Source organism: Harpia harpyja, chromosome Z (genome assembly GCF_026419915.1).
Source record: "Harpia harpyja isolate bHarHar1 chromosome Z, bHarHar1 primary haplotype, whole genome shotgun sequence".
Classification (NCBI taxonomy): Eukaryota; Metazoa; Chordata; class Aves; order Accipitriformes; family Accipitridae; genus Harpia; species Harpia harpyja.
Window position 1 is genome coordinate 27,082,780 of NC_068969.1, and position 13,284 is coordinate 27,096,063.

The window sequence follows — 13,284 nt, forward strand, 5'->3', positions numbered from 1 at the left end:
ACAGGTGGCCACGGGGGCAAACAAGGTCCTGTGCGTCTGGCAGAGACCAGAGGTGGTATTCCTCTTCCCAACGGAGACCAGGGCCACTGCCTGAAAACTAAATTAATTGATCATCAGACAAACCGGCCTCAGGATTTCCAGAGCGGGGAGGTAATGGTGTCCTCTAGGCTGCAGTTAAGGAAGGAGCTCCGTTGCAAATCAAACCCCAGCCGTGCTCTGCAAACGACTCGCAGCAAGAGACTAGCTGGCCAAGATCAAGGGCTGAAAGCTCCACGTGCTCTGCCAAGCCAGTGGTGTAGCTGCAGCTCCTTGCCTGAGAGGGAAGGAGGGTGGTTTTAAGGGCGATTTAGGACCTGCGTTCAGCTCCTGGCTATGCAGCAGGTCTTAGGCATACGTGCCCGGGCTTTAGCTCCACACCAACAAAACGGGGCGATAATCGCTCCCTCCTGTATGTCCTCAGCACCAGGACAGCCCATTCCACCTGCTCCCGCTGCAGCCTCTGCCTGGGAAGGACTGGGACACAGCTCCGTACTGCGGTCCCCTGATGCCATGGGGAGCTCGGGAACCAATGTTTTGCTGCAGGGACCCCGCGGGGCAAACATCTTCACCAGCTTGCTGACAAACTGGGTATCCCAAACAGACTACCTAGCGCTGCTGCTGGAAGAACAGTGCCAGCCCAGAGGAGGTAGCACACCCCAGTTAGACCAGCACAGGACCCTGCACCTTTGTAGCAGCGTTGTCTGATGGGGAAAGCCCCGAATTTTGGCCCTGCCCTCAGCAGGATGCTGCTGATGCCCGGTGCCTCCCTGATGATCTGGCTGGAGACCTGCACGGCGTTGACGACGTGGGAGCAGATCACCTTTCTGTCGTGGGTTTCAGACCTCTCCTTCGGGGCTGTGTGCGAGGGTTCTGGGCTGGGACGCAGCCGCAGTGCCCCAGGCATCACCGGGTGCATGGGGGTGCGCAAGGCAGGTCTTGGCATCCGAAACACTGGTCACTGCTCCCAGTGGTGCGGTACAGTGTAGCCATGTAGCTCAGACACGCTTGGTTAAATGGCTTTCCCAGCAGATTCTACAATAGCTCGTATCTTGAGAGAAATATATATATATATATTGATATTTTTAGGCAGACTTCAGAGAAAAGAAACCTTCAAGGAGGAGCCAGCCCTCTCTTCCACTGTGTTATAAAGACATGTTTGACTCCTTTCCAGTACACACTGGTATGCTGCGGAGATGTACACCTCAAATCACAGTATTCCTTCCTTCCTCAACCTTGCTATGTAGTGGCTGCAACAAATGATAGACCAAATACTCTCTTCTCCCCTCTTCACTCCTGGGACAACTGCCCCCATTATCAAACAAGACTCTGACCTTTTGATCCATCCATCTTGTCTCCTCCACAGAGTCTGGGCTGAGCTACGGCCCTTTATTTATTCACACAATGTAGTTTTCCTCATGCTGCTTCACCAGCGCACATCAACTGTGACCTCGAGACACTATCCTCTCCTGGGATAAGCATGTTTTTCAGTCCCGGGCACCTCTGGAGTAAAGCCTGACAGTTCTTTAAAGGAGGGGGAAAAAAGCAGGTGGGAGGAATGACAGGCTGAAGTACATTTTGGTTTAAGAGGATAAAACGGAGCTTGATGAAAGTAACTCAGTCTGCACGCGATCTAGTCCAGAACAGGCTTTTAACGCAGTGCCTTCCTTTAACTGGTACCTAATGTGGTGATATTTTTGCTGGTGGAAAATGCATCATCCCCTTTTGCCATTTTCCTTATCCTGTCCTTCTCATCTAATGCAGAACCATCTTCAACTGCATTATTTTTGCACTAAGCTCTGTAAAATTCGTATGCCGCTAGACAGAAGCCTTACTGGTAGCGCTGGGAGGCACTGATTGCGAGTGACAGCCTGCTGGTGCTGGACATAACCCGTTTTGTTTCAAGTGGCCCAAGAAAGAGACCCAGGAGTGGAGCCCACCGCATGGGCACACAGACCAGACCCTTGGTTGTGCTTTACCAGCCGGTTAGCAGAGATGATTTCCTGACTGGTCCATGTAGAGTTTAATGATCTGGGGGGAGAAGGTTCACTGACTGGGTGCACACAATGGGGCTGCACCTCCAGGGCTGGACGCATGTCTGCAAATGAGGGTCCTGCTACAGCCTTGCTGGTTGGCAAGAGACAAGTCCCTCTTGTCTCACTGTACCTTGTCACTCCCGTGTGCAAGAAGGCTCCAGCACCCGGTCTGAGGGAAGGTTTTGAAGTCGGAGTGGAGTACGCTGGTTCGTGAGATGCCAGGCACCGAGTTTCAGGCACCACGAGCACTGCCTTGGGCTGCGGAGTAATTGCTGCAGAGAGGGCAGTCCCACGCAGCCAGTGGGATGTTAATCTTGGTTCTGCTCTCCATTCCAGCAGCGCCCGGCTATGGGCACACTTGACCTCACTCTGGCCAAGAGCGGCTCAGGGCACTGCTGCTTACGTGGAACGGGACGCAGGCCCAGGACACTGAGAGACGGCTGAAGAAAGGGACATCAGCAATCCATCCACCCGTCGGCTTGCTCAACCACCTCGTCATCTCCAGCAGATGTTTGTCCAACTCTTCCCTGAAACCCGCCAGCAACACTGCACGCCGTCCTCAGACAACCTGCTGCAGTCCCCTGTCATCTTTACCATTTTAAGGTCATTTTTCTTTCTCAGCTACACCTTTCTTTCTGTTCTTTAAGCGCGTGCTTTGCTGTTCTGCTCACCCTCCATATTAAGAACAGCTATTTTCCTTTGCACCTTATTTACCCAGCTGCTTTTCTCTAGAAAAGAACAGCCTTTCCTGGCTAGCTGCATTATCTGGACCCTCTGATTCTCCTCCAAATTCTCTGGTGAGCCCTGTACAGTGGATTCACTCTGTCTTGCTGTGCAAAGCCTGACATAAATCAGTATTTGAGCTGGCGTCTGTCCTGGTTTCAGCAGGGATAGAGTTCATTTTCTTTCTGGTAGCTGGTATAGTGCTGTGTTTTGGATTTAGTATGAGAAGAATGTTGATAAGACACCGATATTTTCAGTTGTTGCTAAGTAATGTTTATACATTGGGGAGTTGGCCTGGGGGGCAGATCGCTGCTCAGGAACTGACTGGGCATTGGTTGGTGAGTGGTGAGCAACTGCACTGTGCATCACTTGTTTTGTATATTCCAATCCTTTTATTAGTATTGTCATTTTATTATTTTTATTATCATTATTAGTTTCTTCCTTTCTGTTCTATTAAACTGTTCTTATCTCAACCCATGAGTTTTACCTTTTTCCTTCCTACTGGGGTGGGGGGGGAAGTGAATGAGCGGCTGCTCGGTGCTTAGTTGCTGGCTGGGCTTAAACCACAACAGTGTCTTAACCTGCCATGACCTAAGTGGACTTGTGGTTAATGCTCCAATGCTCCAGTTTGTGTATGTTGCTGCAGTATCTTGGTTTTTTTTACCACAGCTTTGCTGCCTCATGTTCAGCTTGGAAGCTGCACTTCCAACACTGCTCCCCGGTCAGTCAGATCCTGGTCTTCACCTGCAAGGTTGCCAGAGGAATTTCCTTCCTCCAGCTTCTATCTGCTTCCAAGTGTTGCCGTTTCATCTTTTTCTCTTCCCATGGTCCCCAATACCCCACTTTCTCTATGCTTTTACTCACTGTCTTGCAACCACGAGCAACAGACATCTATCAGAACAAAAGCCATGTTAGATATCTGGAGGACTGGGCGGCTGCAGTACTCAGAGGGAAAGCCAGAGACTTTTCCACCACAAACCTATCATCTGGTGCTTGCAACAGAAACTGCCGGTGGCAGGCAGAAGCCACAATCTACAGCCGGCCTTCTGTGGGTTTAACCCAAGCACTTGTGTAAGTTACCTTCCCTAAACTTACCACCATTAGCTTCCCAAGACAAGGCAGGCTTTTGCTCACCAGCACATAACCGGTTTTGAAAAATCCCATAGAAGAGTCCAAGGTGAAATATTGTTGGCTGAAGCCATTGGGCATCAGAGAGACAACTCAGGACTCCTGGCTGGCTTAACTCCTGCCACGGTGGCCAGCCACCTTATCTTTAGATCTAAAGTAGTGAGGAAAAACTCTGACTCCCTCCACGTCTGACCATCATTTGACATTGTACATGGGCAACATAAAGGCACCTGCACCTCTTACGCACAGGGGCTACGCTGCGGCCCCTGAGCTGGTGTATCAGTCTTCCTAGAGCAGCCTCACTAGCACAGCAGTACTAATACTGTTAGACCTTCTTGTGTGGAGCGATTTCAGCATGTGTCATTTTTCCACTACCAATGTGGCCTCTCACGTTGGCTAGGCTGCTAAATAATGTATCATCACATAAAGCCACTGCATAATGCCTGGAGGAGGATTAAATTGCACTTTCTATCTTCTTGCGGGTTCCTTTGAAAATGAGGAAGAGAACGGTGGAACGAGAGGTCTCCGTGGGGAACCTCTCCAGAGCATGCTACCCCGGTGGCCATCAGAATAATGTTCTTCTGGCCTTCACATCTAAGAGCAACTGTCTTATTTCCTTTATGGCACACCACACTGCACCCATAAAACACCTCACAGACTGACAGCTCAGAGTGATCTCTCATTAGGTGCTATTGCAGTTCAGTTTTCTCCCTGGCCTCTTGCACATTGTTGAAAACACAGCTGCCTCAGTTTTGGAGAAGTGAAGCACAAAACTACCTGCCCTTGATGTTCTTCAGTAAATGAGAGGCACGGAGGATCTGAACTCTCCAGAGTGGGGACGAGACCATACCACACTATTGTACAGGGAAGGAAATGGTGAAGCCACAATCTCACGAAGTCATTTTTACCTTAAAAAAAACCCTAAAACTTACTGAATATTAACTTGAAAAACAGTGGAGAAAACAGGGAGGCAAGATTCCCTAAAATCTGCCTAACCAAAGATTAGGGGTGTTGTCCATTCCCTATTTTTGTACTTACGTGATTTCTAGTTATCCCTGGAGGTAGAGCAGCCACTAGGATGCAATCCTCTGGGAGCAGTCACACAGTCACCCTTTATGAGGGCAGAGATTTTCCACCCCCACACGCTGTCTGTGTACAGTAGGTACGGGCTTATTACCTACCCCCGGACAGTGGTAACTCCTGACGTCTGAGCCATCCATCTCTTCCAGATGGAGAATCTGCTCCCTTTTGGAATCCCCTTCATCGTAACCCTTCTGTCCAAGGACGTTTTAGAGCAAGAACGCAGTCTCCTGAGCTCTTTAAAGAAGGGTCCAGCTCCTGGAGAAGAGATTTACTCACCTCGTGACAACTTAGCTGGCCAGATGACCAAACCAATGCATCAGAATTGATCTCAACACTTAAATCTAAAACAACCCTCCTTCCCTATCTACCAGTCTACATGCTGGTTCAGCTAAAGGCTGCTGGAGACTTTTGTTCAAATAGAAACAGGTACTGATAAACAAAAAGGGATGTAAAACACAGCATATGGGAAAAGACAAGTTTCAGTTTTCGGGGCAAGGCTTTTCAGGAGCGGAATTAATTAAAAATTAATTTTTTATTAGGTGTATAAGTGACTTACTTTCTCAGTATCATCAGGAACTTCTCAATCAAGTAATCAATGAAGTTAAGCAAAAACAAATTTCCATTGCCAACAAGGACACACTTAAGCAAAACTAGGCATTAGGTTCCCAAGTATTACGTAGGTGCAGCTCTATTCCAAAGACCTCTGAGATTAGGTGATACAGTCACTAAAACACCAGTGTTACCACTGACGACGTTGCCAAACAAAAAGCTGATGAATTTAGGGAGTACTAGCATGGAATACTACTGGCAGAAAGACAGTCCTGAATTTTCACTAGTGTACCCATTTCCCCTTCTCAGAAACCTTTGCATTAGCACAGGTTACAAATACTTTCTAATTTTAAAATACAACCATAGCCAAAGGCCCGTTTCTTAGTAAGAATTAAGAGAGGACATGCACCTTTTTGAAATTGTGCTGTTAGCTACTATCAATTGCTTAGCAAAAGGAGTAGTATAGTATAGGGTAGGTCATGAATCAGTAGAGTATAGATAATTTCCTTTTCAAAACCAGAAAATGTCTTGCCAGAGGTGATGTAGTTTCAGCTCAGAAAAGCAAAGGTGACACTGTTTTTAATTATGCTTGGTAAGGCAAGAAAATGTAGAACAAATGTACATTTTTTTATATCCCTCATGTAAAGTTTTATTTGGGTTGTTCCTTTGATGAAGCATTTATTCTTACCAAGTTTTTAACAACACACCTGTTTAATTCCAGTGTACAAAAATAACTGTCTTTAAAAAAATTATTAAATTTTAGCACAGTATGTCTGGAATCAAATACATTTTTCATACTCTGCTATCTTTTCTCCAGAAACAACTTCCACATCAAGGGGAACAAGGACATATTTAATTTGGGATGTAAACTGTTCCCTTCTCACCTGCTTTATCCTGCCCTGCTGACTAGTTGGCAAAGACAAGGAACAGGCTTGGGCAGATGGCAGCAAAAGCCGTGGCGCTGAGGGTGATGGATCCACAGCACCACACAGGAGCCTGAGGTGGGAGACTGTCACATCCCAAAGTGCAAGGCAATGACTTCGCAGCACCTTCAAGGAGGGACAGGAGTGGACAAAAGTGCCCAGCTGCACTCTGGAGAGGATTGAGCGGCTGTGAGGAATGTGCTTTACATCCATGTCCCTGGTCTCTATCCTGACTCCTCCTAACGTAAGAGTCTCTCCAGTGTCAGCTCCAAAGGCATGGTGCTCCCTAGCAGCAGATCCTGCTCCGACAAGCAACACCTCACCGGTGAAGAAACAAAACCTAACAAACCCAGCATGGCCCCTTTCCCCCCCCACACTCCCCCAAGTAAAGAAAGTAAATTTACAGCCTGTTCTGGGACTGCTGAAAAGTACAGCCATTCCAGGCACGAGCACGAAGTCCCGCCTGTCAAGTGGACTGTTCACGACAGACAGAGCACTCCCTTTTGGGAACAGAGATGGACGTTCGGTGTGTGACTGGTGCCTGGGCATGCCCGCCCGGGTTCAGGGACGGACTCAAATTCAGTGTGCTAAGAGAGGGACAGAAATAAACAGAGAAAGCAGAGCTGGAGCCAGTAAATGCTGGTGCTACCTATCTACTTGCTCACCACCAGGATTTCTGTTTGGACTTCGTCCTCCTCTGTTTTATGAGGAATAAATTCTCATTGATATCAGGACTAGCGTCTTCCTGCTTTTTCCATTTCTTCTTCCTTTTAGCACCTTCCAGAGGTTCCTGCACATAGGCAGTCTTGCTGCCTGAGAAAGCCTGGAAAATGGACTTGTGACGAATTTTGCTGCCCTTAAATGCCTGCCTTTTACACCCTCTAGGGAAGTCCTCCTCCAAATGGTGGCTGATTTCAATATCACTTTGGTGTTTGCCTTCTCTGGGTTTCTCTGCCTGGGACATCTTCACCCTTTTGTGACACTTGCCACCTTTATGTTTCCCATGTTCTTTGCAAGGCTTGCTCTTTTCCTTATAGCTGTGCTCTCCACGTTCTTCTGCCTGCCATGGTGTCTCTGACTGTTCTGGCAGAAGGCCGGCTTCCTGTAGTTCTGTAAAACAGAGCAGTTTATTTCAATACCCATGCAGAAAACCTCAAACCTAGTGCCCGAGCCATCACAGCCTTCCTTATGTAGTTATGAAGTTAGTTAGAAAAACATATCTCTCTGATAGTTTTTTTCATAGTGTTTTTTTTTTCTGTCAACAGACTAGAATCTTAACAAATTACAGTTTAATTCTCTTCCTGCTAGTTTATAGCATTTTTGATGTTAGTGGATTTTTCAGAATTAAAACATCTGACAACACCCACCTAGTAGCTTTGATACAATAAATTTCCATGATAGACACGGATGAATAAAGTCACAAATCTTTTACTACTATTAGACTACCTGTTCAAATCCCTATAGCTTTTCTCAACACATGAAAATAATCCCACAATATTTCTAAAAGCAGCAAGCACAGAAGAAAGTATTTCAACTAACTGAAAGGCAGAAGGGATCTCCCAAAATGAACTGTACCTGCAATCTTTCTTTTTAATCTGCTCTCTCTTCTCTTGATCTCGTATTCATCATCATAGTAGTAGATGAATGGAGAAGTAGGGAACATGCTCCCATGCATCCGCTTTTCTGAGCACTCCTGCAAAACACATTTCAAGTCACTAGATGTGGCTGAGTTGCAATTTTCCTGGAAGGGAAATGCGTCAGATTCTGCAGGTGCTGGTCTGTACCTGTAGAGGATGTGGCCAGCAATTCTTTAAACACTGATAATTTTATTACCATCCAATAATCCTTCCTGTGCACACAGAAAAAACAAGCATTACATGAGCCAAGCTGCAGTCCTCTCGCAGCAAATGGAAGGAATCCCATGTCTTCCCACAATTACTTCACACCTATAGCACTGATAGAAGCAGAGGACGAGAAGCAGGTGAGCACTAGCTAAATAGGAGGCAAACTGCAAACAGAGCTGTTGGATCTGTGGAACAGGGCTGTCCTGCCTACGGCCAGGCTGGTCCCCCTGCCACCTGCTTTTGCTGCTTCTCGCTGGCCCCTTCCATCTCCCAGCACAACCACATGCCTGGTCTCCTCAAGAGACAAATAATTCTAACCGCAGGGGAGCTCTTTTATTAATCCAGGGATCTCTCCTGGATCATTTGGGGGGAAAGTATGTGCAGAAATGTGGCAGACCGAAAGGGTGGGGTGGGCTGAGGGAAGGAGCGAGCAGCGATGAGAGGCCAGGGGCAGCATCCTCCCCACACAGCCCACCTGCAGCCAGAATGGTGTGTCTGACTGTATGCAGTTTTCTCACAGATAAAAACCAAAAGCAAATCCTGCAGGAGTATGCTGTGCAAGCACATCAGGTTGCAGGGGAGAGGAAGAGAGCCCTGAACAGTCGGCTGAGGTGAGGAAGGGGCTAGCTCTTGCATCACTTGCACGGCAGCCTATTTCCCAAACACTTGATTCAGGAATATGAATTTTTTTCACCGCTGTACACAAAGTTTTAGCAATGTCTTGCGAGCCGGGCTAACTGGGATGCTTCTTATGGTTCCGTCTTTTTTTCAGGGTACCATGTGATATTACCTGATGCTTTCTTCTCCTTGTAAATTGCTTGTTACTTGTTGTGGTTTGCAATATCATCCTTCTACTTGGATTCTACCCAAACGTAGTGAACTCTAGGCCTTGCCGTTCTCGAGAAAGTGTCAGGAGCTTTCACTCACCCTGATGTCTCCACCACAAGCTAAGCAGCTTTCTTTCCTGCATTTGCCATTTCTACCACTCAGTGCCACCTCTAGCACGCCCTTTCCCTGTGTGTCCTCCTGCCTCCTCCCCTCTTTGTCAGAGGCAGAGTACATCAAAGATGCATTTCAGGTGTATTTCATATTTCTCAGCTTGTATTTGGCCTTTGCTTGGCTGAAATTAAATGAAGAATCAGGTTATTCTCTGTGGTGTCCTCTAAAAGGGTATTGTTAGGTTGTGTGACAACTGGCTTGTCTCCACATGCACAGAGGAGTACAGACGAGCAATGGCAGCTTGTGGCTGGAGCCTGCTCAAGTCTGAGGGCTCATCCTTACCCCACTGCGAAATCAGGCTGAAAGGGACCTAGGAGGGGACATGTGAGTCCATCTGTCGCCTGAGGCCATTCTCAGTAGCTATTCATCTGAGATGTCCATATCCTGGAAGACGACTGGATTTCACACTGAACGCCTTGAACAGCCAGCTATCACCCCACAAAGAAACCTCCTCTCTCACCTTTCCCAGGTCCTCCATCTACCTCCCTCAGATTTAAGATGAGATAAAAGCGTAACAGAGAAATGACACTTCAAATACCTGTTTCACATGACTGAAACCTAAGAGTGGCCTTTAGGTAGGGCACAAAGCTGCCTGCCTATCTGGAATAAATGAAAGAAAATATTATCCCTAAACATTGCCAAAGAGGTTACTGAAAACAACATAGATTGGCTTTACAGAGGAGTATGCAAAGACACATTCATCCTCCTGTGATACCTGTGAAATGTACTGCTTGAGATCCCGCATCAAATCTAGGGCTTGCTCTGCAGGCATGTGGTCTGTTCATTATTTTTGTTTTGTTAATGCGCTGACAGAGAAGCCTTAGTGAATGAAATGCACATGCCACCCAAATCGGGGCTCCTCTTTTCCTCTTTATCTCCACTGCATTGAAAATCAGCTCAGCAATGTCCAACATGTACTTGGCTATATCCTTCCCTCTCAAGTAAGCTGCCACTGCTGCCATACACTGTGTACTGTTAAATACTCTTGGGACAGTCTTCAGTGCTGGAGGTATCGTACAGAGAACAGAAAGCAGAGCCTGTTACCAACCTGCAGAAGGAATTTTCTGTGTGATTGGCATACTGGGATGTGAATGCAAGGCACATCTGCAGATACCGTACAGTTCCTTATCCCTGCTGCCTTGAGAACTTGCTGCAGCCTGAATAACGCAGTGGGCTGTCCCTCATTAACCTACCCTCCCTCTTAACTTTCCTATGGGGATGCCCCTTAAAATGGCCGCATCTTTGTTGTGGACCATACGACACAATGTTTTGGATGTACGGACTGCTATGAAACTAACTACGATGTGAAGACTACTGAAGAAAATAAGATTTCTTGTCCTTAGTAAATCCTTGGTTTACATAAAAACATGACTGTGTTAATAAACAATACAGCAAATTCAGGAAACATAACTGCCAGGTGTTAGATCCTCTGACACCCTATGTCTTAATTATTTCCATTTCTACAAACAACAAGAAGTGATCCGCAATGACCTCCTTACTGGAACAGCACAGTTAACTCTGGGATTTAGCAAGTTTTTTGCTCTTGTGTCTGTTTTTGGGAAAGGTCTCCCTAGACCTCTAGCAAACGAAAGGAATTTGAGGTGTTCCTAAACTAGATTAAATGCTAACATGAAAGGAAAGGACTGCAGTGAGAAGCACTGAGTATGGTATGTCTATACAAAACTAACACCACCCTCTTCTTCTTGGTCAGTTTGTTATTCCTCTGCTTTAACTGCTAAAAAAAGCAACAGAGCAGGGTTCTCGAGGTATAGAAATGTGAAGAATGTTAAGAGATGCTTGTCATCACAAGTAATTTTTACCTGCTTAAAAATATTTACGTTAAAAAAAAAAACAAACAAAAAAACTTTTTCCCCCGCTTAAATTATAGGCAGATCTTTCAAGGTCTGATAGCTGCTCACTGCATGAACTCAGGCACTGATTAACAACGTCAGTTTTCTTAGCCAGTGAGAACTACAAATCTCAGATGCACTGCCTGTCCAGCTGGGTTGCTGTAAAGATGCACATGCAGGCTCCAGTCCAATTTCCTCAGCCATTCTTGGACAGAAGGTTTAGTCATTTGAGGGCAAATACTCAGTTATCATTACATAATCCAATGTGTGTCCTGGATGTTTTTCTGTGTGCATATAGAAAGATCTGGTATCTCTGCCCTTCTGTGTTGTTACTGACTTCTCCATTTCCATTCAGTCATTCCTCAGGCTATTTCTGCTCCTCGTACGCTAGTGAAAATACTACCTTATCTTCTTTAACTTCGACAGCCATAAATGTTGTCCTTGAGTTGCTTTACTCCCGTACCGATTTTATACAGTTTCTACCATTTTCTATCCAAGTAATTACTATCAGCTCCTCCCACATATTTACTCATTATTTTTACAGCAGCCTTATTTGTATCCACGTATGGCTGCCTTCCTTGAATGCCATTTTTTGACAGTTTAGTAAAATGTTCCTTATCCATTGCTAGCAATCAGTCTCACTTCTCCTTCAATCCTCTCACTCCAGTTTTTATTGTATATGCTCATTTTAGTGTCTGTACTACTGGCAGGGGCTTTATTCTGGTTTTGTTTAACAGGATCAGTTTCAGTGCTGCTTTCATAGGTTTTAGCAGCCCTAGTCCCAAACAGCAGGCAGACCAAGTTAGTTCGCATGACTGTACCGCTGAGGTCTCACGCTGCTGCCGCATGTGTAGCTGTGCCTTGAGCAGATGTCTTGCAGGTGAAGCCAAGGATTCTGACTCTTGTACCACAGCCAAGGCAGTGCCTGTACTCCTGCTGTGCCAGGGGTGACTGGGCTGCTGGCACATGCTTGTCTCTTACCAAGCTTGGATGGCAACAGCTGTCTATTCCTGTCCCTTCCAACCCGGCTGTACAGGCAGCAGCGTGTCCTGGATGTACGCAACGGCCTCAACGCACCACTCGAAGAGGAAAATCTTCACTTGTCTCCAAACACAGCTCAGCGTTAAAAATCTTCCATTTATCTTTCAGCTCTGCCATGAGAAGATCCCAGCACACCTGCCCTACCTGCCCGACTGTTCCCCGCAGGTATTAACTATTTAACTGAAAACTGCAGCAAGCTTTTAACGATAACATCTTCAGCAGTTGTAGTAGTTGACACATAGAGCACAAAGGAGAGAAGGAAGGAATTTGCTGTCTCTAAGCTGTAGGAAACTATAAACTTAACCCATCCAACGCTCAAGTAACATTCATTTTCTAGAATACTTGTGGCTCCTGGACTTACTCCATGAAAGAAAAGAACTAACATTTGTTTGGTGTTGCTATTTGCAAGTAGAGAGCTGCACTTGTCATGACAGGGGGCTGAAAAAGGTGATAAACATCAGCAAGCAATTCTAGAAGATGCAGCACACCTCCAGTTTTTACTGAAGCCACATAAGGCTCACGATGTCTTCCTTCGCCAGGCTGTGTACCTTACAGAAGGATGATGTCAAACTTAATTCAGATGTTGAATGAAACTAAGAAATTACAAATAAGGATCATCAAAAGCAGGCAGAAATGGAAAATTCCTAAAACAGGCATCCAAATTGTTGGGCTGATTGTGGTGAAAAAACTTACGTGATGTTGAACATAGCAGTAAGGCACTAATATTTCATCCCATGAGCCACGGGAAGAAAAAGTAAGAAAAAAAATAAAGCAAGCTCTTTTCAGCAACTGTCTATTTTCCAATGAATATTCTCTCTCCCAGGCAGTCTCATTTTGATTTAGGGTTTAAAAAACAAATCAATAAACCTGCCAAGGAGAGATAGTAACTTTTCTTTTCCCCCATATCTTTAAATTAGATGGGTGAGATCACTTCATACATTGGCCTCCACTGACTGCAGCAATGTGGCAAAGTTACAAACATTTCATTAGAGTGGCTCTTCGCACAGCATTAGCTTGATTCTTCCAGACCTTTTCTCCAACCACGCACCATGGCAGAGATGAATTTCTACCC

General features: G+C 46.0%; 1 protein-coding gene across 2 annotated transcripts in view; it reads right to left on the minus strand.

Annotated features, from left to right (window-relative positions):
• Nucleotides 1–5,519: 5,519 nt before the first annotated feature.
• ZCCHC7 (zinc finger CCHC-type containing 7) overlaps nt 5,520–13,284 on the minus strand; it is a 123,992-nt gene continuing 116,227 nt past the window's right edge. For both annotated transcript variants that reach the window (XM_052777944.1, XM_052777943.1), the window contains exons 10-11: nt 8,054–8,171; nt 5,520–7,588 (exon numbers count right to left, since the gene is read on the minus strand). In XM_052777944.1, coding sequence (XP_052633904.1) covers nt 7,140–7,588; nt 8,054–8,171 — 567 coding nt within the window. In that variant the 3' untranslated portion in view covers nt 5,520–7,139. The remainder of the gene's footprint in view (nt 7,589–8,053; nt 8,172–13,284) is intronic.